The following is a 27,542-nucleotide window of genomic DNA, read 5'->3' as shown; positions in this document are numbered from 1 at the left end:
TGCACTGCTAACCTTCCTCCACAGTGCAGCAGCTACATTCACTGGGACAAGCAGGTACGCTGGATTTACACCTACACAACGCACGTGTTGATTCTGGCAAATCCCAGCTCTCGGTAATCCACCTGATGTTTATGGCTATTATTTCACAGCATGAGAATTAAGGATTATTTCACTTAATACACTCAAAATATTTATTCAAAGAGAACAAACTACCACAACTTATTTTAAACAATGTAAGAACGCCTTTAAATTATAAACTAGGTAAAGCACAAATACATTCAATAAACAATAATTTAATTACAAGTCAATTCAAAGTTCACATCTCCTTTAAAACAAATATGAAGTCAATGTTAAACATTTTGTACAATGCCAGTTTTTGTCAGCATCCTTGCTACACTTAAGTATTAATTACACCAAGCAGAGCAATACAGTTAACTTCACTGAGGAAGTATTGTCTGTTCAAAGTTTGTTTTGAGCTGGAGCAGTTATCAATTTACCTTTAAAAACAAGGCACATTTACTACATTTAATTACTATTATTACAGGAGCAATATAATTTCTGGCTACATAACCCATTCATAAAGCATCAAGTACGCACTGTGCACATGGATTGCTTTAAGAGTTCTCCAGCAGCAGGCTCCCCCTGCCCCCTTCTTTTTCCTCCTCCACCGAATAACGCACACAAATGCAGCACAGTGTTTGGGCAATCAGGGCAGTTATTGCAGCTCTGCAGATGCAGTAAACAAGCAAAATATGAAGCGCATTAAACAAACACCACAACGGTAACGGAGCAGAGGCCAGGGCAATAAACCTCCCTTTATCTACTAGTCAGATAGGTGATTTAGCTGCAAAGCAGCTCGGCTATCACAGCCGCCTCAGAGCTGGGGCTGCCTTCCTGCACGGGGGGCTTGGCATTCACCCAGGGTGGCAGGGAGCTCGGCCAGGCAGGCGGCACCGCTCAGCACCGCGCGCACAGCGTGCGCTCACACCTCCGCGCTCGCTGCAGGCACAGCAGGGCGCTTCTGCACTGCCCTGCCCTGCCCTGCCGCCCAGGGTGCTGATCAGACCTCGGCCCCAGAAGTCACTGTCTACATTTGCCAAGTTCACCAGAGAAAATGAACAACAGCTGACAGCTGCTCTGCCGAGACCTGTATAGGTACTGGCTGCTGCTGTCCACCCTCTTTCCAAGGCTCCAGTTAGTACAGACATCTCATGCTTCTCGCAAGAAGTCACAGCGTGCTGGGCTACGGAAGGAATTTAAGAAGATAAATACTGGAACTGAATATTGGGACTGATTCGTAACAACAAGAAAATAGCAATATTTGAAAATAATGCAATCTTCAGGCAGAGGCTGAAGATTTCCCAATGAGTTAGATATCTATCTCAATCAGTTTAAATGAAATTGAGTTAATCTTCAAATCTCTTATTTCCTTCAAAAATCCTAAACTAATATAATTCATCCTATAAAACAATAACAACAACAACAACACCCCCCCACACACTCTTTATAATTTAATACAGCAATAAAACTGGGAAAAGAGAGTGAAGAAAGGATAACAGAAGAGTTAACACTACCTATGTAAGGTCACAGAAAAAACTTCCTAGACACCTACAAAATTCTGCTTTTAAGTCACAGATTTTTTCTTCTTTTTTTTCTTTTGACAAGATAAGGCAGTCTTGTCAAGCACAATTTGACCTGGGTTTGTAGATCTGGAGTAAAGACATCCTAACCTCCTATGTTTCTAGCTTCTGGAAAGCCTTCTGTACATTTTTTCTTTGTGAGTTTATTTATTTATTTATTAATGAGAGGAGAAAAAGAGGAAAAAGAGAATATATATTAAAAGCTGAGCTAATGAGATATCTTGACTGGATACAGTATAAAAGAGATCACTTGGAGGAAACAGCCCTGTGAGATTCACATCAGCTACATGTTCTCGAAGGGAGCAAGAACAACGTTCAGGCACCCTTGTCTTTGGATTCATTCACAAATAAGACATTATGTTTGCTGTATAAAACCGATTTAAACAGATTTCTAATTCTTTGTTTACAGCAGCCTGTTGCTGTCAGATCTAAAGACAGGCAACCATGCAGAATAAGACTTAGAGCTGCAGGTAGCTCACAGACAAGCACAGTAAATGCCACATGCTGAACTGGAAAGCCCTGCTTGCCGATTACTGGTAAACACACATCAGATAACTACAGCGATAGATACAAGAAAAACTTCCTTCTTCTTCCCTCTTTCCCTCAGAAATGTAAAAGCTGGGAAGGGCTTGTACTTCAGGTGACAATGCGGCCAGCCACAAATCCTTTAGGGCAGCTTGTGCAAGGAAGGGTGCGGGAGGAGAGGAGCAGTGTTTTTTCTCTGGCCTGCAGGGATGGCACTCAGCTGAACAAGTCACGGTCCACACGTAACACGATGTCAGCTGCCATTACCACGGCAACGGCACCAGATAACCCAAGCTGAAAACATCCACATCCAGTTCCTAACAGAAATGCCATCCACAAAAAATATAAAAATTGAAACAGAGCCTGCATCATCTCATTACACTTCTGATTGGCAGCACAGTATGGGTGAAATTCACCCAAGAGCAACCCGTTGCCCACATTAATGAATAAACAGTAATTTGGGAAGATGGAAAGTGCAAGTTGTTTTCTCCTCTCACACAGGGCAGTTGCTGAAAGCTTGAGCAAAACGGACATAACAGCACCCGACCAGTCCATATGTAAGCAGGGTCCAACATCAGAGGGGAAAGTTGTTCAACATCCCTGCCCAAGCTGAGAGCTGGTCAAAAAAGCTTATGCAAAGCCCATTTCAATATGCACAAATCCACAGAACCACTATCTAAAATCCTGATCTTGTGCTCATTTTCCCCTAAACATCCATGATAGCTACTGGGAATTCTGCTTGAGCAAGGTGCTCGAGGCTTGTCTGTACAAATCTCCACGTGTGCTGTAAATCACACACGGCAGCGTGGTTACTCAGCAGCCCAGCGTGGTCTCCCCTTGCCGACACACAAGCAGTTGCCGTAACAGCAGTGTATCTGAAGCAGTCGAGCAATAAACCATCCATTCAGCTTGCTCTGCAGCTGCACTGCTTCTGAGACACAGATTGAGCCCAGCCTCCAAATGTATTAAAAAAGGCCTGAAAATGAAGATCTCTGCAAGGTCATCTGATCCCCAGCTGCCCTCACAAGACCGAAGCATACCTGCTGCAGAAGGATTAAAGGATTTCCTGTCCTTACAAACCCACGTGTGCTGTAACAAAGACAGACTTGAGGACATGGGGAAAGTGGCAAGCACTATTTAAGTCCTAGTGGTACCTTTAGCCATTTAGGAGAGCTAGGAAATTTTCAGATACTGGTGCAAACAGCCCCTGAAAATCAACTACACCCTGTATTTAAGTGGCTCTTGCTAAACTCAGCCTTGCAGAGAGTAAAATGATTCACAAGAACTCTATATTTATAACAAAGAATCACTGAAAATGACTCATGTACTGAGCCAACCTAATTTTAAACAAAGGGAAAAACCTCCTGAAGCACACAAAACTGGAATGGGGAAAGAGAACTGCACACACAAAGAACCCCAGCCAGGAGCAGTTGGCCAAACCTACTGGGAACAGCCTCTCCATTCAATTAGCCGAAGTGACAGCGGCAGACTCAGCTTCACTTAATTCTGTTTTAAAGTTAATTAAGTCATATGTTCAAAGCAGCAACCTTTCTGCAGGTTGGAATACTTCCTTAGGATAGGTAGGACTGCTAGGCAATAATGAGGCAGCTGATGGAGAGTTCTACGTTCTTCAGACCCTACCAAATTCAGAATGCAAACCCAAATGGAGTCACGGCAGGAGAGAGAGAGAAGTATTAAGATTTTACAGCATTCCTAATTTTGGACAACCAGATTCTAACAGAAATAGCTGCCACCCCACTACCCCTTACATCAGCATTGCAGCACATTTTACAGGATATCATTTCAAAGAGAGAACAGACACACAGCACTACGAGCAATCCAGAACAAACAGGCAGCCTGCAGCAAGGACACAGAACAAGGGTTTCTTCACCTGCTCCTACCTCAGGACCATTTCCCTGAGTTACTCCTTCTCCTCTCTGATATAAACACACAGTAGATTACAGGAAAGCACTTAACATAATGACAAATGCAAAACACCGTATATGCAGAGCACATATATGACAAAGAACACGGTCATTCACGTAGTAAATCTGGGATTTCTTGTTTCAAGCAGAATTGATACAAGAGCCTATTTATGCCAAGTTCTTCACGTATCCAGGAAAGCCCTGAGCAAGTGTGCAATACTGATGAACGGTATCAACAGGAAAAGGTCACTATTCTCAGAATTCTGTGTTCAGTAGTGTGCCAATACTTATTGCTCTAAACAGTCCACTTATCTTCAAAGCCAAATCTAACTTCCGCTCTTCTTAACCTCTCCACTGTCATTAACATAGAACTGGGTATGTTTGGCTGCAAATGCTCCATTCTGTGAAGCCCAGAAGTGTTTAGATGGTGGCTATTCTCCAATTATTCTTAAGCATCGCTCTGAGTTCGGTCTTTGATTTGAAGCATGAAGAGAAAGCAGCCAAGAGTTCACAGATGAACATGCCTCTAGAACTGTACATAGCTTTAATTCTCAGTGATACCTTTTTGTGGTATTTTTCCACACACTGAAGTCAGATAGTGTTAAATTTTTATTGGCCCCAGTAAATAACGGGCTGGATTACAGCAGTGTTGGACCAACATTCAACGGTTCCTTTTCAGGCACCTGAACGAAGTGACTAAGTCTCCAAAGGAGTACTTGATATGAACTCCTGGGAGCTGACCTCTACTGAGAATCCTGCACTGGACCATTCTTTATCCACCAGCCCACACAGGGTCTGCTTCACTTCATCATCACAATCCACACGCACACAAATCAGTCTGCAGGAACCAGGAGAACAACAGCCAAGTTTTGTAATTTATTCAGCCTTTGATCTTTTCACAGAGAGTTCTGGAACACCAGCTGTCTTTGATGGATGCGATATTATCTCCGAAGAAGTTTTATTATCTTGTTAATTCTTGGTAAGTTCCAAAATACAGCCATGAAGAAAAGTCACCAGCACAATGGCTCACTGATTATATTTAAAAATATACAAGAATATCCACAGTGACAAAGCCTAGACCCTCAACCTCTCAAATGCACCATTTTTGTAATGTAGCATTCAGGTCCCAGTGGAGAGCAGAGAAGTGTTGTGAAGATCTAAAACATGCCAATTGCCCAGTGTGGTGATGCTGGCTAGAAAAGTCACTGGGGATCACACAGATTTCTGTTGTTGCTCTTCTTTTAAAAGAGGGCAACAGCTCTTTCAAAGACTTTCTGGGATGGATTCTGCCACCTTTACTCAAAATGAGACACCTTATTCTTCAAGTACATTGAGAGAACTTACAGAACAACGTGCCTTCACCTGGAAGGTAGCCGCCAAACTGTAACCCATGACTGCGAAAACTTCATCTTTTGCATGTTATTCTCTGGGTTGTAGCTTAATAGTCACTTATCTCCAAATACACACTTTTAACCTATTAATGCTTCCTAGTAAATCACCTTGTTGTTTTGGCTTGGTACTGGTTTTGGATAATGCCATTTTAAAAAGTTTCTTATTTGTAATGTACACATGGATGTAGCAAATGTAAAGGGAAGTGGCATGGGCCTGAGCTCCATGTTCTCCTAATACTGAAATCCCTGTATTTACCCCTGTCAGCAGAATAAATATATTTTTATAAGAAAAGTAAGACTATGCAGTGTTAATTCTTCTGTGTGCCATTTACCACATAAGGCGATGATATGACTGCTGTCTTCATGTACAAATTTCCTGGTGACTGCTTCTTCCATGATCTGCTTTACCTAAAAAAGAAAAGGAAAAAGAAGTGATTGTAAGATCCCAACGTAAACAAGCACAGCACTTGGGAGTTTCAGTTTGTTTCAACAGCTGCTTGCCTTTTCCCCATCACCAGAAGACCGATAACTCACGTAAGTTAATCTTTGCAGGGAAGAAAATATAAAAGCATTTAAGAAGGGGAACAGAAGGTCAAAACTCAGCACCTTTTTGTGTGATGGGGTAAGCCAGTGGGAGAACAAGGACAAGTCTGTTTGGAGCAGACCTCTCGAAAAGCCTGAATTATTTCAGGGCACCCAGAATGCCCTCAGCAGAAGTTCCACAGGGCTAGCAAGGCTTTTTATATGACGTGTCCTTGGCCTTCCTGCGCACAGTTACTTCCACTCATTAAACAAGACTATGCATTGCTACATGCTCTTTCCACTTGAGACATTGTGCTCTTTTTCAAGCAAAAAGAACCTCCGAGCTACACCAGCATACATCCTAAGCAAGGTTTACGGCGACCTTTCTCCCATTCTGGCTGGGAAGAGAACCGAAGAGCAGACAGACCACAAAAGGCTCGTGGGGAGGTACAGGGCAGCGACATTTTGCAGCCAGTCACACAAATGTTTCCTGACACCGTATCTCTGTGTGAGTGGGTTAGAGCAGAAAAAATAGCACATTTTCGAAGAAATCATGATCAGTTTCATCTGTGCCAATCTGGCAAACCAGAAGGAAAACCCACAAGCATAGACACATACTTTGCTGTTTTCTCATCCACATCTGCTAGAAGCGAGGCATCTTGCTCAGTTTGAAAGGATGTGATAAGACAGAATACCTCTGGAAACAGTCACACCTCTGATTGCCTGTACTTACATCTATAAAGCACACGTTTTAATAGATGGATGTTGTTAATAACTGGGGACTTTAGATGTCAGAGTAATTACAAAGGATGTTCTCAAAGCTCTACTGTGCCAGACACTATACAAAAATAATACAGTACCCATAAAGAAGACAGTGCCTTCAGTTAGAGCTTCTAGACAAAATTTAACAATTACGGCAACTAAAATAACATTTATCACACTTCTTACTGATTTAAAACAAAGTTCCCCTACAATTTCAAGGCTGATGTGTCAAGCTCCAGGGGGAATTTGTTACAGATTACTGACTTTCAAAAATTAAGGAAGAATACAGACAAATCTTCCAGTTGGGCCCTTTAAAGAGAGGCTGCAGTTACCCTCGATTCATCTGCTACCTCATTCCTCCCCCAGTGGCTTTCTTAGCCCGATGCCAGATGAAACCTATTTGCCTCAGTCAACTCATTTATCAGACACTCATTCCTTTCTGGCCATGGAGCACCTGCTTCTCTAGAACCAAATCCACAATCATTTTTGGCTTCTCTCATTGTGAGCTATAATTACAGGCTCAGGACATCCTGCCTAAATAAATGCCACATCACTTTTAATATACGGAAGTAAGTGCTTCTGTGGCATAAGATTTAACAAGATACTCTCTGCTACCAACACAAACTTTTTTCTTTTTTTTTTTTTTTAACTTGAAAACAATTTTTACGGCAGCCCTGGAGTCCAACAAGGAGTGAATTATCTGGCAGGTAACCAGTGTCTCCCCACAGGCAACTCTTTACCAACAAGCTCAGCAGCTCGGCCTGTCCATCACTCAGCTCAGCGTGACCTGAGTGCCAGTGCAAGCTGCACAGCAATGCCTGCCCCTGGGGCTAGGTTTTAGTGCCTAGGAGACATCGATCCATGCTTCTCAGCAGGGCTGGCAGCCGTGTGCTGAGCTCTCATTAGGCTGCACCTGGTACCTGCCATAACCAGTTCGAAGTTAGCTGGGTTACCGCTTCTTCATAGCGCCGACAGGTCCAAAGGTTGCAAGCCTTCCCTCTCGGTGCTGGCAGTGGGAGCTGCAGGTGCAGTGCTTCACCAGCAGCTGGGCTCAGCATCTGCTCTGCTCTGACGAGGAGGTGGCCACTGCCCACGAAGGTGCTCTCTTCAGAGCCCCACATTCTGGACCAAGCTGATCCAAGAGAACTAGTACTTATCACACAGGAGCCCTTTGGGTTGCAAAGAAACATTGGAAAAACAAAGCAAATGCGTAAGAGGCTTTGAAAGCAGGAATGTTTTATATCTGAGGACTTCAAGTATCTTGTGCTTTATAAAACCTGCCTCGCTGTTCACACACCGAGGCTTGACAACATCAGCTCCCAGCAAGGCAAAGTGTTTCTTTCCTGTGGCATTGCTGGCATGACAGTAAGAACCTTGGACTTACTGGGAGGTGGAGGAGTAACGGGATACCAAGAAAGAAGCAATGGTATGAGAAGGGCTCATGGGTGGGCGCTCTCACAGGAAGCGCCCTAATTACCCAAGAAGAAAAAAAACAAAACTGTAGCAACAGTTAGAAAGAAAAAGGTTTGGGACGCAATAACCAACATGACTTTCGGCAGATTTTGGATCCGGGCCCTCCAGAGCTAAGCAGTACAGACCAGGCAAGCAATCCTTGTCTGTTCCCAACCGCCGCTGAATATAGAGCAACGTTTTCCAATTTTTCCAGGAGAGTCAGTGCGTGCCAGTAGAACGCATTTTCGGAGCATCGACAGTGGAGGTGAAGATTCAAAAGCTGGAATGCACTGTTCTTCAATCCCACGTCATTCCTCACTGCCACGTAATTCAGGGGCGCTCCAGGCAAGCAGCTGAAGCAAACAGCTCTGATCAAGCGGAACACCAACCCTCCCCCTGCCCTCCCGCTCTGTGCAGGGAGTCGCGCTGGTGGGGCTCTGCTGCCTGTTCCAGGGAGGCTCCTGGCAGTGAGGCTTTCTGAGCATAAGCCTACACAAACACCCACCTGCAGACACTAGAGGTCCCTGCCAATTAATCTCATTGAAAGAAACATGAGCACACACCACACTGACCCCCCTGCACAGGTACACAGACCTTTAAAGCTACCGGACTGCTTTCAGCACGCCAGATTTGTTGCAAGGAAGGAAAGGCTGCCTCCTCCAGCTGCACCCGCATCGCCTTCCGCGTGCCTCACCTCTCCGTCCATGAACCACAGGGAGCAGCGCAGCAGCAGAACCACGGAAAGCTGTACTTTACCAGCCTGCTACGACAGTCTCCAAAGACACTCTGCTCTCCCTGGTAAAGGACTGCGTACACCAAAAGTTTAGCAACCCTTAGAAAGCAAGGATGGAGAATGATCTAACTACCTGAGTAAAAATCTTGGCATTTGAGGAGCAAAGACCTTCATGACGGGATGCTGGAGGAGCACCACTGGGACAATGCAGTGTCAGAGGCATTGAACAATGCTCACAAACCATGGGAATAACCAGAACCACAGCTAAAATGCGCGGCATTTTTTCCTCAAAGAAGAAAACCTTATCTCCAACACCCTTGCCCTCTTTGGCTTGTGCAGCTACTGTTTCATTTATTGATCGCTCCTGCTGTACTTTTTGTTACTCGTGGTGAAGAACTGGGTGGTGTAAATACAAGCACTTAAACAAGTCCCATATTTCTGTTCAGAACTTGTTGCATTCTAGTTGTAAGATGACCAACTGCATTTCTGAAGTGCTCTGAAACCTTTTATGGTGAAACTGCTAAGGTTATTGTTATCCTATTTGTTTCACAGCAAGAAAGAACGCTGGTTTTAAATCCAGAAAAGGCAAAAAAACTTCATTTCAGTAGGTAAATGAAATGGCTAAAGAAAGCTTGTTTTATGAGCCTACTTGTCACAACAAATTTTCCTGCAGAGAGAGAGAAACGTTTGAAACGTGAACTTACAAGCAGCCTCAGCATGAATCCCAGTAGAGTCAAATTTTGAAAACACATTACATGTCCTCCTTCCTATTAGAGTCAACAAAATACATTCTTTACCAGTGGGGAATGGAAAGTCCATTTGAGATAAAGCAAAAAGCATTGCATTTCCCCAAAGGAAAAATGCAAAAGTTTTTGCGGAGAGGGAGAGACAAAAAACAAAAGTAAAAAAAACACTTTGCACCAAATGACTTTTAGAGATGGCCCGTTTACATTTTGCAAAGACAAGTGAATCTTAATGGGATTGGTGTAAACAACATACCAAAAAAATAAGCTGAACTCCAGTAGATATTGAGCTGATGTGAAAATAAAGCAAGATGAAGAGCCTGCGTTTAAACGACAAAGGGAGGGAACACAGCTTTGAGAACGTACACAGACTACTCAAGTTTCCAAAGCAAGGAGACCAACACACAGAATACAAACAGGCAGGTACAAAAGGCTGTATGAAAAGTCATGCAGGAAAAAAAGGAGGCGGAAAATTCTACAGGATAAATTTATTTACCATCATTAAGGGTGGCATAATCTGTTGGCTGTTACACTAGAGATTTGCATTCAATTCCTGGTTCCATTGACCGATTGTTTAAAAAAAGGTCTCCATCTCAGTATCTCCAGCTGCCTCTTGATACCATTTATCTTAATGGCAGCAGAACAGGCAGGATCCCACACTACAAGTCTGTGCAGTGCACAGCCAAGGGCTGTTACCTTGACATAAGCACAATCATCAAAAAAACTCCCATTACTATTTTACGCTGGAAAGTTCTGGGCAACCTCCCCAAAAAGCCAAGCCAATATAAATCCTCTTAGAGAGCATTTTTGCAGAGTTAGAGGAAAAAAAAAAAAAAAAAAAGCCAAAACCAAAACAGATATGCAGATAACAGAGAGTGTATGAATAACACTTTCAAGTAATTTAAAAGCCAGAGTCCAATTAAAACCATTTTAGAGACTTTAAAAACAAATTAGCTTCAGATTTTTTAATTATATACGCTACTCGTTCTCAGTTCAAGCTGGCTTGGGTCACGAAAATCCATTTCACTTTTGCTCTCGCGCATTAGCACAATATTGCAATGTTCAGACTGGGAGAACATTTCTCAGATTTATTTATACATTTAAACGCTAGCCCAGGAGAGCAAGTGCACGCAACTCTAAACTGAGCTTTATGCTACCTCAGAGCTCTAAGTTTAAGCTATAACTTCTAAACGAAGCGGCAGGCTTGCGGCTGCGCCAGCCCGCAGCGCTTGGTGACACCTGCTCGCTGCCCCGCGGGCTGGGTCACGCTGGGACACGGCCCCACAGCTTCGTGTTCAGACCGTTCGTTACGTGTCCATCCCTGCTCTGCCACTTCCAGCCAACCTACAGGGGCTGAAACATCAGATACTTCCCAGCTTCAGCACCGGGGAATATTGGGGCACCGGCTCCAGGAACCTCAGCTGTTGCAACACCTTTTTAGATGAGCCTTAAGGAACGCAGCTCTCCTGCCACGTCCGATTTCCCCAGCCATGAACTGCACGTACGAAGAGGCGAGGGTACAGGAGGATAATTAGCTTTTAGAAACACTTTACTGCCGTGACGGACAAGCGTCACACCTCCACTTAGCTCCGTGCAGGAGCAAGCAGCTAGCGCAGGTGTTACTGGATGTTGCCGAACGCCGCACAAGTGAAAATGCGGCAGCTGGGGGTGCCGGAGGGCGCTCGGGCAGGCGCTCCGCACCCGCAGGCTCATGACGGCAGGGACCCCGCGCCTCGGGCCGGGACCTCGCCGCCCTCAGCGGGGCCCCTCGCGGCCCAGGGGGGAGCGGGGCAGCGCAGAGCCCGGCCGCGAGCGGCGATCTCGGCTGAGGCGCGGCTGTCACCGGCGGGGAGGCGGCACGGGGGTCCGGACACCGGTGCCCGCCGGCCGCCCGCTTCTCCTCTCGGAGTCACCTCAGGAGGAGCCGCTGAGAGCCGAGCGGGAGCCGGGGGCTGCGGGAGGGCACCGAGGGCCCAGCGCCGCGCAAGGGGAGGCCCCGCGGCAGCCCCCCGGGGTTCCGCGGCCGAGCAGCCCCGCCACTCCTCGCTCGCTGCCTCCCGGGCCATGGGGCTTTAACTGAGCGCGGCCGCCCCGCTGTTCTGGTTGCCCTGGGCCGGCCCGCAGCCGTCAGCCCGCCGCGGAGGGCGTTAAGGTAGCGCACGGTAGGCTCAGCTTTCCGTCACCGGACCGGCCCCGCAGCCCTCCGGAGGAGCCCCCGGGACCCGCCGCCCGCCCTCACCTCCTTCTTCACGTTCCACAGCAGCTTCTCCTTCGCGGCGTCCGCCGAGCAGCTCATGGCGGCGCGGGGCGCGGGGCCGGCCGCCCTCAGAGCCGCCCGCCCGCGCCGCCGGGGGAGCGCCCGCGGGGAGAAGCCTCTGACCCGCGCCCGGCGCGCGCCGCCGCCGCCGCCGCCATCTTCCGCGGCTCCGCTGACGTCACCGCCCGGCCCTCCCGCGGCGGGGCGGTGCTGAGGAGGCGCTGAGGGCCCGGGGCCGCCCGCGGGACACGGCGCCCCCTGGAGGAGCCGAGCCCGGGGCTGCCGGCCCTCAGCGCGGCGGCACGGCCGCGGCCGAGGCAGCGGGGCAGTCGGTCACCTGCGTCAGGCCCGGCTCTTCCGTTCTTCGTTTCGCAGGGCAGATCACTCCCTCAGTGGAGGTGCTGCCCAGAGCCCCACCGCGGTCGGGGCTGCGAGGGAGAGCCGGCCCCAGGCAGCGCCCGGCTGACGGAGAGGTCCCCAGGAGGCAGCGAGGCTGAGAGGCGGCAGGCAGGAGGAGGCAAACCGCACCGAGAACAGGCCCCTGTCTGTGCAGGCAGAGAAAGAAAAGGTGAGGATGGTTCCACCTGCTGCTCAGCGCTGTGCAAATCTGAGAGGCAGCAGATACAGGAGACTGAAGCACGTTACCCAGTCACGAGAAGCAAACACCCTGCCCCCGTGAATAAAAGTAGGCCGTTTGTACAAGCTCTCAAACACCATAAAGTCAGGGTAAGAGCACCTACCTTACAGGTAAGCCAATTCTCAGCAGGACGGCTGTAGGAAAGAACAGCAGGTATGCACTAGGAACCAATTACACAAGTTTCTCAACCTTTCCACACAGGACTACCTCTTTTTTTCAGAGACGCTCAGATACTTGGTGGAATAGTGTTCGTAATGTTTTCATTTTGCTGTGAGCAACAATCACTGTGATTTTTTCCTCTACCCCATTTTGGTTACCTGGGGAAATAAGTCCTTTTTTGCAATTATTTCATCAGTCTATCCCACAGTATGGACATCACAGCTTTAGAAGTAGTGAGTCTGTAACTAACCTGCATAAATCAAGGACAAGAGAAGCAAGGATTATTTCTTCACTTCACTGAATTAACTACAAATCTTGGCTTAGACAGCTAAGAAAGCAGGGTAACAGCAGCAAAGAAAACAGCTAAATAGAACACACAGATAAGATTACATTGGCCACCTCAAAAGCACACCTACTGCAGAACAGAGACTGAACCTCTGGATCTAACTCCCTGCTAGGCTGCTGGGTCAGCCAAGAAAGGGTAAAGACTTCCAAAATACAGGTTAGGTTACTTCTGAGGTAATGTAAGTTGTGTATAAGTCTTAACGTAAGATCGATTTTTCTCTGTGATTCTTATTAAAAACTCAATTTTATTCCATGAACGTGAAAAAACAATGTTGCTAGCCCATGGTTTTACAATTAAAGGAAAAGCCCACAGAAAGTCAAGCCTGTTACCTGCAGGGCACCTCTAAGCACACTGATGCCTCCTGTAAAACTACAGCCTGCAGGGAACGGGTGAAAGGTAGCGGTAGATTCATACAATACAAGCCACTTGCAGATCCAGTATTTGTGTGTTCCAGGAATCTTAACTGCTTGGTAAGGATCAATAAATAAAATGCAGAACAAAAGTGCAGAGACCAATATGACAAATAAGAAATTTCTTACACTGGAGAAAAATCAAGGAAGACAAAATATAACACTTTATTAAAAATTGGTGTTCCATTTCCGTTTACTGCACTGATAAAACACCTTATTCAATAGTTAATATGGTTAACTACATTAATTATTTTATTCATAAGACTGACCTTTAAAAGTTAGACGAAAATAAAGCCTGATGCTATAAGAAAACAGCTTGGTCACAGAATGAGTTTGAACAACAGTAGTATTTACCACCCTCTGGATACAAAATATTATAGAAATCCAAAGTGCTTTATTATTATGAAACAAACTAAGCTTCAGCATCCCTCTGAGGTCTGAGGAGGGTCTTACCGCCATTTTATTACAGAGGAGGAAAAATTATGCACATACAGAAAAATTGACTCGCTGTATGTCATCAAGTTAGTGGCAAAGCTGGAAACAGAGGTCGTGCCCCCTCATCTCTTAATAAAACCTCAGTTATCCTGACAGAACGGATGGTATGAGATTTGGCTGTTAAGGTTTCATGCCAAGGATTGTCAGAGGATATAATCTAATTGTGTAAGAAGGGCTCCTGGGCCAGGCACATTCAGTTAAGGTATACCTCATCAGTATTTCTAAGAGTGAATTATGTCTGAAAATTTGAAACCAAATAAAATCTAACCAAAACCACAATGAGCATTGCCTGTTCCAAGCAGAAGGCTGTTTTTCGATAAGAGCATGTTATCAGTCTCTTCAATGTCCTCCAAGCTTGGGTCAGCTTTTTTTTTCCCTTTAATTTTTAGCCAAGAATTGTAAGAGATAAAAAGTCATCAGAATGGAATGTTACAATAGGATAAATGTCTCCCATTCCAAAAACTAAATGTCGAGGTGAAGGTTAAACGTTTAGTTTTGTCTTGGCATTTATCAAGCAGCTGGAGACTGCTACCCTGCAGAGCTCTCTCTTTTGACATTATTGCCTAATTAACACTGATATTGAAGAATTGTTTAACATAAGATACTCACTCAAGGCACCAAGTCTCCTCTGTTGAAAGGCTGAGGCTGTTTTTCAATATGTTAGGACCCCATTAGAGAAACACGCAATCCTTTATTACAGTGCTTGTGTACAGATGTCAGTTACTGTTTTCCATTCATACTCTGTCTGCTAATACTATATTTGAATGTGCAAAAGTTCACTTAAATTCAAAGCAAAGAGGACAGTGAGGTTACTGACGAGGCAAAAAGGCATTTCTTCCTCCTAAAGGCTACTTTAAATTCACAGTCACATCAGTAAACACATCCACTGGTGATGGTTTATGTAGGAGGCCATTAGAAGTCTCTTAATTTGCAGACATAAATGCATATAATTAGAAATCTATATTGTCTTAATAGTGATCATAATTTATGATATTTAAAGCCAGCGGAGAAGATTCTTAGGAAGCACAGCCGTTTGCTCCAGAAGTAGACAGCTTACTACAAATAAGCGAATGCTGCATTAGCCTTTTCAGTGCTGCTTTTTCTCCATTCTATGTAGTTGTAAAAATGAATGTGTTCTTGTCAAAACAATGTATACCCTGCAACTAGGTAAAGGAAGATTAAGATGAGAATACAAAGCACATGTTACATCAAAACTGCAGTGTTAAAAGCTATCAGAACCTGGCAGTCAGACTGTGCAATCGATATGCCATGATTTTGGTGGAACGGACATTCAATTAACATTCAGTATGAGAGCAGTTTCAGATAAGCAGGACTCTTAAGAGAACAAAGTGGTCTGTATTACTTGCATTAGAAAAAAAAGTTTGACCTATGAACTGTGCTAAGTGACGGCAGCATCCATGTCTACATTTAGACTTTGAGATTTCATGCAACTTATCCTATTCTGTAACCGATCAGGTAAGAAATAACCCAGGGCATTCCACATTGTATCAGGAACACACAAGCACAGCAGCCCTACTTAGGAAGGGGATCTCTAATAGTACAATCATTTAGCCATGTGCAGGTGTCCCAGAACATACCTATGCAGAGGATTTCCTGATGTTCTCCTATTCCTGATCTGTCCACCAGTGGAGGGAACTATAGGACTGTTAGTAAAATCCAACCACAAATATTTATCTAGGCTCTCTGAGCCACATCCTGAAAATCTTATCAGGACAAAAACCAAGATCGTGGTTTTAAAATGTCTTTTAAATAGACAAAGCTTCAGTGTTTATAAAATTAGATTATTACTGAGTAAAGCTTACAGCCTGTCAGTGTTCTGGCTACAGTGGCCAAACATTATTTAAAATCATTCCAGTTTTATTCATAACTTCATCTAAAAGCAGATGTTTTGCAACCAGTACTAACTGGGGGTAGAAAAGGAAGAATGAATGGCAATGAGAGAAGGTGGTGAAATGAAAAGGATATCTGTATACATTTAAAAAAATTCATAACTGCTTACAGTTCTGATATTCTACATTCCTCAAATGGGAAGAAGTTACTTTACACTTTTTAAGAGGGTTCTCACAACACGAGATGGTTCTCAAAAAGGTTTGTTTTAAAAATTCATATAAATTCAAACCAGAAATTAATACTTGTTGGCTATGGGATACAGGGAAAAGAAAACTTGCTAAATCAAAACACAAGCTTTTCTCTGCCGCTTGTAGCATACTCTTTCACAATTTGAATCAATCTCTTATGGAATACTGGGAGTACAGATCTCAATCACTGAATGAAAGCATCTGGACAGGCAGACTGATTGGACACTCCTGTTCTTTCACATCCTCCTTGCCAAACCTGAACTTCCAAGAGAAAAGAGGTGCAAAGATGACATTTTTCTGCTTATAACTTCTTTTAAACAATTTTGCGAGGCTACCAGCATCACTTACTTAACGTGATGACATTCACTATTACAGTAACATGAACAAAATAATATAAATCATTTGCCAAGAAATAGAATGCCATTTAAAATTCGTGGCACGTCTTATTTGTTGCAAGATGGAGAAAAAAAGTACAAGGGAAAAAAATGAAGCTGTTAAGTACAGAAAAAAGACCTATAAGTACAGCGTCTGCTGGTAGCTTCAGAGCACCCACCACAATTTAATTTAAATAGTATCAGTAGAGGAAAAAAACAACAACAACAAAAAAGGGAAAAAAACAAATCCACACCACGCTTCAGCACAATTAAAGAAAAAAAGTCTTTGTCAAAACTAATCTCAGCAGCTGTATTTTCACAGGCACAATAGAAAAACGAGCTCGAAAGCAACAATTTGCAGAAAGCAATATAAAAAGAAAAGAGGTTTTTAGAGTTTTAGAGAGGCCTTTCACAAAAAGGCAGGTGCATTACTGTGGCAACACTGCTTCCTGAATGCAAGGAGAATTGAGCGAGTGCCTTTCACAGAGTCCCAGCTAGGCAATAAAAATCCTGGAAGCTTGCAGCCGTGTTTTCTTACCAAGCCCCAACAATTTCATTTTCAAAAGCCTAATTGAATGGAAATCACTGTTTGGTTCCCTCCCCTGCTTCCGTTACTACCAAGCCATCTACCAGCGTAGTTTTAGTTATGACTTCACTGTATTCGCTTGACTTTTGCATTAATTTGCTTTAAAACTTATATAAACATGTGGCACTGGTCAAAGGAGTTCAAGACTAACCATCGTAGAATCTGAAGCTTCCACATTCACATACAATAGAAAGAAATAAAAGCAGCTGCGGAGCATGCTCCCCCCCAGTCACATATCCATAGGTGCCAATGAGCAAGCACCAAGTAATAACCATTTATGACAGTGGTAAAATTTGAATCTGCCACCTACACCTGAAACATACAATCAAACATTTAAGACATTAGCGACTTTCCATACTAAACTTGAAACTCTTTCCAGAGACCCAATCTACAGAACAGCCTTGACTCCAATTGCCTAAGCGGTCCTTTAAAATTAGCACCCAACCAAGCACTCAGAATAAAGCTGACATTTCAGTTTAAAATTCAGTATAAACCATCTCTCTCCTTTGTACACAACCTCTTGCAGTTTTATGCTAGAACAAGATTTTTATGATTATTCTTCTCTCTCCACTTCAACTTCTATAGTCTAGAAGTGATTCAGAGAACAAAACTTAAATTCACTCTTCAGTACATGAATATTACCTAGCATTACAAATATTTAGTCAGTACTTCCCCAGTCACTGGGATTTTTTCCCTGTTGCTTGAGAAATTGAACATCAAATAGCACTTTTGGGCTACAGGAGGAAACTAATTCCGCAGACTGACATTGTTTCCATAAACAGGGTTACGGCACCACAGTCCTCAACACTGCCAACCCTGCCACAATCTATTCTTGAAGTTTTCTAACTGGATAAAGTTTCTTCCTTCACCATACCTATTTCTCCAGCTCCCATGACAAGTTATTCCATATATATTTAAGTCTTCTAGTTTCTCATTTTCACATGACTCAACTCTTACCTTTTCAGAAGAGTTTGCCTTAGAATTCATGAGTTTTTAAGACAGCTATTTTGGAACACAATCTTTTGTATGTGCATTGGGGGAAAAAACAGGTGGAAGATATTGCACATGCAGTGCATCTGACTATTGGATAGCTAGACATTTCATCCAAGGGTTATCAGATGTAGTGTTTATTAAACGTAGTCACGTTTGAGTTCTGTCCACCCCCTCTTCAGTATCTTGATTTAAGAACAGGAAGTTCCATTACACCAAACCCTAAGATGACAGATATCTGGAAAGATTTTCAAATCACATCATCTCACTCGGAAAAAAAGAGTACTTCTCACAGGAAGTAAGATATCTGGCAAGTCATCAGATTTAAAAGAGCAACCACAAACTGTCAGAATCAGTGTTTCAGATTCCATTCCTCATGTCGCATGAAAAGGGAGCCAGTCTGTATTTAAAAAACATGGTGCAAAACAAACATTTTAGTTCTCAAAACCCTTGGCCTTTAGTGTTGCTTTGTGTGTACAAATGCCCATTTGCTTCTCTAGGGAGACAAGAAGCCAAATGAAGATCAGTCCACAGAGTCCAACCGTCCCCTCCCTACTTCCTGATCTCCCTCAAAGAATATTGATACAAGCCTCGAAACCAAACCCTTTCTCCTTGACTGATATGCTAGTGGCCCAGCTGACGGTCATCATAGGTGCTGTATCTCTTCACATGGATTCGGCGCACTCGGTCACGAAGTTCAAAACCCTCATCGTCCTCACTATGAGAGGCCTGGCTTCGGCTCCTGCTCGTTGCTTCCAGCAGAGAGTTATCAGGAACCCGTGGTGTTTCATACAGTAAGACATTTAGAGTTTCTTCATAAATTCGTGCCTCGGGGAATTCAACCTACAAAAAAACAACAGATGTCCTTTTCCTGATCTATACATGGTAATGTGACTGGAACACATGCCCATAAGTAAAAAGATACACATACACAATAAAAAAAAGGCACACACTATGAAAAGAGTAAAATAATTGTAAATGGGAAAGATGAGCAAAGCAGTCTCATCCCAAACCAATACCTTGGTTTGCTTCTTTTCTGTGGCATACACTATAGAGGTGCAACAGACTTCAGCAAGTTTCCGACCCTGTCCGTAGAAAGACCAGCAGCAGATTTCATCCCCTATGACATCCTTAATGAAAAGAACTCTGCCGTTGAATCGGAGAGAGAGCTTGTCAAACAGTTCTATGTTCTTCAGTAAGTTGTCATCTGAATTACTAAAACAAACAAAAAAAAGGAATAAGGTTTTTGTATTTTTTTCAACTGGCTATCTACGAAATTTATATGCCTATTCCACCACAGTTTTAAGCATTGATCTAACTGCAGAATACAAGCAGTGACTCACTGCCATATGCTGCCAAGAAAAGAGAGGGTAACAGCCAACTTCAGATACAAATAAGATGCTCCTGATCCCCAAGAGCAAGCATATCAGCCTTTAGAGGTTAAGCTATATAATCAATAACAACAGCAGTTTTCCCAATCATTACATCAACTTTCTCTTGACTTAATGCTGAAGGTGATTAGATCAAATGCTAACTACAGTTCCGTTTAGCTTAGTAACAGCAAAAGTCCAAAGAGTCAATGTGTTCAAAGGCCAGCTAAAAAGGATGGTGTTCTGCATGTAAGACAAGTGATACCTTATACAAATTTATAGGGTGAATAAATTATTTAGGAAATGAAGTTTTGTTGACAATCAGCAAAATTTAGGATCTTACGTACGTTTCAAAGCAAGATCTAGATGTTCTGAAGAAAATAAAATATAGTGTTGTAGCTTTAAAAATAAAGCTATCAGAATGCTATCCTTAAAATTTAAACTATTACTCAAATAATAACATCATGACCAATGTCCAATCTGAACAAGTGAAAAAAATTAAAAGCATTACTCCTCTGATATTAGCTTGAATCCAGCTCTACCAAAAGTTTGTACTCTGTGCCCCTTTCTGTCTCATTTTATAGGCGACTGGGAATTACGTGCAGATATGTGGAAGCTATTGAACATATTGTCTAGACAAAAAAGGTAACTTCACTAGCTTTAACAGTAAAATTCCTTACTCATTGGACCCAGAAGCTCAAGGTTTGCACCTTGCTGCTAAGGATTTACCCAGAGGAATGAAATCATACTGTTTTGTGCAGTATCTTAACTTTTGCAAGCAGTCCTGGAAGGCTAGGAGATACTTGTGAAACCAGACACTGTTAACATGAACAGCCAACTGGGCTCTCCATAAAATACTTAGTCCGAGATGTACTTCTGTTCAGACCTAAATCAAACAAGTACGATGTACAACCCAACACAATCTTCAGCTCTCAAGAATCACTTGATAAAGCAATCTGGGATTCCACCAATAACAAATCCCAGGTTTTATCAAGTGCAGTGCTGCGAAAAGAACTTAGAAGTCTTCATCCATTTATGTTATTAGACTACACTAACAAAGTAACTAAGAAAACTCATAATGCTGATTAGGAAGAACAGAAGGAGAAAACTTTTGCTTGCTAGCCACCAGCATAGAATTTTAAATAACGATTCCTCATTTAAACACCATCAAGGCATGAAGATTCACGTGGAAGGAATAATTAGAACCCTAGAGCTAGTTGAGAAACCAGCACCTCCTGGTACCGGTTCTGTTGCTCTTGTTGCTAGCATGTTTACATTTCCAGACCCACGGTGACTAATATGCTATTCTGCACTTGCTTAGCATCACTGCCATAAACTAAAGGGTAACACCGTGAGGAACGCAGAATGACTGGCAGATACAGAATGCAGTTTGCTGAAAAACAGGCTGCTCTTCAGCACTCCCTCAGGTAGCATTTCCCGACTACCTGAAATTTCCTGAGTAGAATCCATCTCTCTGACAGACAGACAATCCGTTTGTCCAGAGAAAAAAAGCTTCTAAGATTGCATGTTAGATTGAAAAGGCTGAAATTGAGGATTCTGCATAGCATAAAGAATTACTCACATCACTTCAATGACTGGTTTGGGAAAATCCAGATCTATTCCAATAGCATCATAACAAAGGGATCATGATAGTTAAACCATAAAACTAAATAAATAATGTTACTTAATACAGAAGGAAACCCAGTAAATTCTTGCACTGTCCCCATCTGGGTTGTTCTTGAACAGAACTGATGCTTTACTTTGTAGCCAAATAATTAATTCATCTAGAGGCACTGGAGGAGATGGAACATCAAGAATTTCTGTAGTTCAGGGTAAAAGAGTGCTGGCAAAGGTCTATGCAGACTCAAAAGTAAAGCTAAACTGAAGAGCTAGGGATCGCAGCTGCATTAGCTGTGCTCTGCAGAGGTAACACCCTGGTAACAGCTTGCATTGCATTACCTAAGTTACACCTAGTTTCAGTCGGTATTAATAGTCTCACCATTCTCATCTCTCGTCCCTCCTCTCTGTTCGTTTTCACGCACACACCTCCACCAGCACAACTGACCTTTACGCTACATTTCAGATACAGTTTGTCATCTCCCCGCCAGCCCCATTTTAGATTAATTTCAACCAAAAATAATTGCACTCAAATTCACAGAACAGCACGGTTGTGAGCTAAATAAACAAAAAAATACAAGTTCAGCTGTATCACATCTTCCTCCACTCCCACAGTTAAAGGTAAAATTTCCCATAACAGTGGGGGAAAAAAGTGACATACCTGGTGTAAGAGTATTTGTTGTTGCTTCTATTATAGAGCAGCTTAACAACGGGCTATTGGGAGAGGGAGAAAAAAAAGCAGAAAAGGTAAGTTTTGTGTTTGAATAAATCTAGCAAGCATTAGGTTTCTCAGTGGACAGTTGTGGAAAAGCAATTACTTTCATTGATGATTCTATCAGTCTTTCTTCTTCTTTTGGAGATGTGATAATAGGGATGTTACAGACAGGTTCATACAAGTCTTTCTTGTCCTGTTTAAAAAAAAAAAAAGAGAGGAAATAAAGAAATAAATGCTAAAACTAACATCTGCTGCTGCTCTCCCTTCCAAACCCTCCAGCCATGTTCCTAAACCCTGTGATGCAAAGGAAAAGCTCTGTGTTGCCATAGGAACCACACAGCATTACCTTGATCTGCAACCCAGAAATACAGCTGAGAGGCTTCCTAGTCCCAGAAGGCAACAATAATTGAAATATTGGGATGCAGGTGGATGTCCTTCTTAGCTATAGCAAGGACTCTGAGCTCAAGTCATATCTGGTTTAAGTGGGTTTATTATTCTACCCTTTTTGGAAGAAAAGGATAGTATGAGTTTGCAGTAGTTTTAATCAACTGAAAACACTGCAGTATGTAAGAGTATCACCCATTATGAACTGAACATTTGGCAAGAACAGCATGTCACCAAAACGGACTTCAGCCCCCTGTGATACAAAAGCAACAATCAAGAGCGTGTGGTACAGCCTGTGACTCCAGATTCCTCATGTAGCAAATTAAAGAGAGCTCAATAGCTAATAGGAAAGCTTTAGAACATTTTGTTTTTAGACAAAACATTTTAAATTCCAAACCAAAAGGAAAATTGTCGGTGAACCTTTGCATTTATTTCAGCGGATACAAGAAGCATATTGAACGTAATATGAGAGATTTTTGTCGTGCAAAAAATATTACTGATCTTAAGATTATGAAATAAGATCTATTATATCTGGGCTAACCTTATTAAAAAGTTGGCAGAACAAGCTGATTTCAGTCAGCTGAACTTGAACTTCTAGAGACTAGTAAGGTGAATAAAGCCAATGTGGGCTTACGTATTTGCTATGCCTAGTAATAAAATGATAGAAAGCAAAGTCCTTAAAGTAATGAGTGCTTGCCATATCAATCTTTTTCTCCATTAAGATTTAAACTTAGAAAAAACAAGAAGTTACAATATTTTCAGATTTGAACGGGTGCTGCTTATAAACGTTATCTAATCGGAGGTGACATAACTTGCAAGACTTTTAGACAAATCCCTAAGATCTTTTAAAACATACATTCAAAACAGTCATGTTTATTCTCAAGATCTCACGACTGCTGTTTCATTTTTGCTCTGCTACTTTGTCTATCTAAGACCTGATGCATCTCTAAGGCCATGAAACACTCTCTTGTGTTGTCTACAGGAATTTTTATAAGCAATACACACACCAAAAACTTTACAGGCTAATTCTGCTTCTTACCTGCAGGGCTGCTTGGCACATGTCCACTAAGCCCTGAATGAGATAATACTTGGCTTCTGCCATCAGCTCTTTGATCTCCTGTCTGTGTTTTGGAAGTGCAATTGTGTCATCTCGGAGATAGTTTAAAATCGTTCCAAAGTGCTTCCCACAGCGGTCTATAAGGATCCAACCTGAAAAATAACCATCACGACATTTCAATGACCTCAACACCAGGAGACAAGAAAAAGCTGCTCAGAAAGGTTAAATAAGCCTACTGTTTCCTGAACTACACAATATTCTTCCCATTTCATTCAGTGGAAGTCTTTATTGACTTTCAGCAAATTGGAGTTGGTTACAGAACAGAAACTGACCGTGGAACCACTCTTTTGGTACCTCCTATGTTCTCACTTCTTTCCACCACGCCAGAAGAAAAGCCTCAAGCTAAAACTACTTAGCTTGCTATCACTAGACGTTAAAAAATGCAGCAGGACCATGACTATCGATCAGGCAGTGTGCTGCCAGACCAAAATTATTTTCTGTGCTTCATCTTTTCTGTATTATGTTTTGATTAAAGGAGTGGACCTTTACAACTACCGAAGGAAGTCATTAGTTTACATCTTTTTAACTGACTGTCTGAGCAGTTAGTTCAAGCCTTAAAGCCCATATTTATTGTTAGGTAGGTTGCTAGTTTTATTTAGACACTTGTCATATTCCTAGCAAAATGGAGGTGTGCTGTATTTGGGAATAGATGTAATAACTGTTGCTACAGTGTACTGCTGAGCAATTAGAAACTTACCACTAAGAAAGCCAAGGAACGACTAGAATAGAGAGCTCAAGAGCGTTTGCAACAAATTAGACTGGGGCTAAGTTTTGTGGCCTAATTAGAAGGATTTGGCAGTTTTCCCACCATATCTTCTCCTGCTCAGAGTTAAAGAGAAGTGTTCCAAAGATATTAAAAGGTAGGCTAGCCCAAAAAAAACCACCGTTCTAGTTTCCAAACAGAAGGAAAGAACAGGACAGAGATGGATCAGGAGGAAGCAGAGGGGGGATGCAGCACAGGAAACAGCAGTAGACAGTTTTTGCAGTACCAAACATCCCTGAAGTCACACTCACTAGGAAACAGGATGTCTGTCTTGCTGGTAAACAATAGCAGTGGAGGACATACGTAGGCAGAGGTCTTAATACAGTGCCAAATCCTTTTCCATAGTGTGGAAGGCAAGCAAAAAAAAAAAATATTTGGGGACCTAGGCATAGAAGACAACACAGGGAAGAGGGCTAAACCACCGCTAGTCTCCAGCTGCAGCTGTCTGAAGACGAGCAGAAGAGCTTTCACCGATGAGCATTCAGAAACCACTAGAGGTTAAATACTTGACATCCTCTCTGAACTTCTCCACAATGCCCTGATTCCTAAGATATCATTTTTCCCTGGACTACTAATGAGAGGGAAGTTAAAACATTCATATCCACTGCTGACAAGTATTACTTTTCTTAACTGTCCTACTCTCTATTACGAATTTTTCTCCTGCCAATACTCAGTGTCCAGCAGGAGGTAACATAATATTTGCCTGATGGCCAAATACCATTGCAGCCTTGTCAGCCACAAGCAGAACATGCTGCTGGGAAGGTTAAAAAAAAATAAAAAAATCTTCAACACAGTAAGCAAGGCTGTCCTGAGTTCTAATGCTGAAAATTGAATCTCCCCTCCCTAAAGACATTTTGAATAATGCCACTGCACAACGCCACGTAAATGACAACCCACATGCTGTCTGTTCAGTCCTGATAACAACATCAACAATCTGCATACCAACTGCGATTGCAGGAAAGAGAACCAGTCCTTCCGCTCGTTAATTTTAGTAACGAAAGAACACGTTTTTATAAAGCACACAGGATCGTTACAGCCAATGAGATATGGCCACCTAATGTTCCAAGTTATTTTTGGAATACATCTTTACATCTTTCACCAAGTATAGTCCTAACATATCTGAAAAACAAAACCCAGTTGTTCTACAGAATTCTCAATAACAAAAGACATTCCTGTACCTTCCTTGTCCGTGAGCACTTCCATTCTGCCGCTGAACATGGCCTTCAGCATCGTGTCATGCCTGGTCAGTACCTGCACTGTAGTGTAGTACAAGGAGCCCCCGACGTTTAGCCGCACGTACTTGTTACCGAGGCTGCCCCCTTTGAAGCTGCAAGCTTTGGGCTTGGGCCCTGCAGCTGGACAAAGGGTGGTGGTTAGGCACGTGTCCCCCGACATCTCCTTCTGTAGGTAGATGACGACCCTGCAGAGCGTGGGCTTGATGGACTCCGCCGTGATTGGTGACGAGTCACAAGTCGCTAGGCGAGGACGGTGAGGCCACAACGGTCACGACCACTGGACCCCTGAAACACAAACGTAAGATCAACACAGAAGCCCACAATTTCTGTGAAGAAACAAAACCATGAAGTCCACATTAAAGAAGAGGCAAATTCAGGAGACTCCTAAAGACACAGCCACATGCATTCTGACAAAACAAGATTTAGGCGTTTTTCAAACAGCTCACACAGCAATGCAGTGGTTGCTCAGCACCACGCAGTCAAGTTACAACTGCATTACTGTGAGCGAGGTAAGGTTAACTTTTCTGGACTTCCTGTTGTTCAGTCTCCAGCCAACACCACAATCACCATACAATACTGCAGCCCACGCTGAAATGCTAGATGGAATTCAGCTCCCTCTCAACTTCCTGAGAGAATGTAACTTTTTTGTGCAGATCTGAAACGCAATGGAAGAACTCGTGGCAATGCCTTCAGCTGGAGCGGATATCAGAAGTGCTTAACTGGAGGCATTTGCAGAAGCTGCAGCAGCCTCTTCTTCAAAAGCCTTGCCAGTGAAATGCTCCAATATAGCTTTCTGTTTCCTGACAACTCCTTTCGTTCAAAGCTTTTTTCCTCCAGCCTGGAAACTCAAACAGTCAATATATTTTTTTTATTTTTATTATTATTTTTCAAGCCCACTCCACCCTCAAACTACGCCCAGTATTTGGAATATTTGTTTCACTTAAAAGCTAGATACTCACTGCTTCTGTCTCTCCCGTCTCACTACACTTATTGTTCCATCAAAGACAAGCTCAGATTGGAAACAAACAGAATAAAATTCAGTCTAACAGGTGGGATCTGAAGTTCTTTAACTGGGAAAGTAAAAATACAACTTCCTCGTCTGTCCTTCTTTTAATAATTCTTGCTCTCAAAAGCATTTTGCTGTTTTTTTTGTTTGTTTTATTTTTATTAAAACTATTTCAGACTACAAATATTTCCTCCCTTCTCTGTTCCATGACTGCAGGACATGAGTAATTTTTTATAAATAAGTATAATAACCTGCTCATTTGCTAATCTGCTAAGGACATTACTGTTCTTCCCACATCCTTCTTCCTTCTCGCCCCACCTCAGCTTTCAGTGTGGAACAAACCCCACGACTTGCTACCATCCATACAGCAAGTTATTTATCAGCTGCAGGTGGTATCTTAAAATTGCTAGAGATCTTAATAACTACTGAACTTGGAATAATATCTAAAATAGCATTATTCTGCAATTCCCAATTCAGTTATTGTAATGAAGCAAACACCACAGACAAAATACGTCATACAACAACAAGCAATACAACCACCGAGCAGACCATCAGCACACAACGACACTACGAATTTTAGTGCCAAGCGAGGACAGTTCGTCTGTAAGTGCTTTAACTGGGCTCCCGCTAGCTGCCACCATCTTTACATCGACCGACCACACAAAACACAAGAGCAAGCTCCATCCGACAGCTGAGCCAGACAAGGCTTTGTCTAGTTACATCACGTAGGCCTGTACCAAGCAAGCCAAAGCCAACAGCACGCTGTGCAGGGAGTCGGCCAGAGAAGTACCTCCCGAGCAGTGAGCAAGCAGCAGCGACCAAAGCTTGTTTACTGCAGTTGTGGCGTTGTGTAAGGAGCTAATTACTGAACAGAGAAATCCGCCGGAGACTGCCGGCAGCAGAGGCACTGACCATGGGTTGTGCCGCAGCCTTCTCCAGCCGTCAGCCGGAGCCGGGGTGAGCTCGCAGCGCCTCCCGGTAACAGCGGGCACCCGGCCGGGCTCTGCCAGCGGCCCCGCGCTGCCTCGGGCCGCAGCGAAACTTCCTCACGGCCGGCGCGTGCCCTGCAACAGACGGACGGACGGACGGACGGACGGACACCGTGAGGGGTTCAATACCCGGCGCGGCGGCAGCGCTCCGGTACCGCGGGCACGGGGCGGCCTGCGCCCGCCCGGCCTGAGCGGGGGCAGCGGGCAGGGAGCGCTCCGCGCCGGGGGCTGCCTGGGGGGCCCCGCGGAGGGAACGGGAGGGCAGGGCAAGGCAGGGCGGGGCAGGGCAGGGCGAGCCGC

The 27,542-nt window shown here is 43.5% G+C and overlaps 2 protein-coding genes across 6 annotated transcripts in view; both read right to left on the bottom strand.

Moving 5' to 3' along the window:
* SGSM2 (small G protein signaling modulator 2) overlaps positions 1 to 12,124 on the bottom strand; it is a 51,241-nt gene extending 39,117 nt beyond the window's left edge. For 4 of the 5 annotated variants that reach the window (XM_035561093.2, XM_035561094.2, XM_035561092.2 and 1 more), the window contains exons 1-2: positions 11,933 to 12,030; positions 5,814 to 5,889 (exon numbers count right to left, since the gene is read on the bottom strand). In XM_035561093.2, coding sequence (XP_035416986.1) covers positions 5,814 to 5,889; positions 11,933 to 11,989 — 133 coding nt within the window. In that variant the 5' untranslated portion in view covers positions 11,990 to 12,030. Of the gene's footprint in view, positions 1 to 5,813; positions 5,890 to 11,932 lie in introns of all 5 variants that reach the window. The other variant, XM_035561091.2, reaches the window with a different exon arrangement.
* A 1,519-nt stretch (positions 12,125 to 13,643) lies between these two features.
* Positions 13,644 to 27,522, bottom strand: TNFAIP1 (TNF alpha induced protein 1). Its single transcript, XM_035560923.2, has 7 exons — positions 27,166 to 27,522; positions 25,191 to 25,532; positions 23,172 to 23,341; positions 21,852 to 21,941; positions 21,695 to 21,747; positions 19,066 to 19,261; positions 13,644 to 18,889 (listed from the first exon to the last, which is right to left on the bottom strand). Exons 2-7 carry the CDS (start codon positions 25,405 to 25,407, stop codon positions 18,671 to 18,673), a joined length of 945 nt encoding a protein of 314 aa, XP_035416816.1. The 5' UTR covers positions 25,408 to 25,532; positions 27,166 to 27,522; the 3' UTR covers positions 13,644 to 18,670.
* Between the last annotated feature and the right edge of the window lie 20 nt (positions 27,523 to 27,542).

Source organism: Cygnus atratus, chromosome 20 (assembly GCF_013377495.2).
Source record: "Cygnus atratus isolate AKBS03 ecotype Queensland, Australia chromosome 20, CAtr_DNAZoo_HiC_assembly, whole genome shotgun sequence".
Taxonomy (NCBI): Eukaryota; Metazoa; Chordata; class Aves; order Anseriformes; family Anatidae; genus Cygnus; species Cygnus atratus.
The sequence above is the reverse complement of the archived record's forward strand: the minus strand, read 5'-3'. Positions and strand labels throughout refer to the sequence as shown.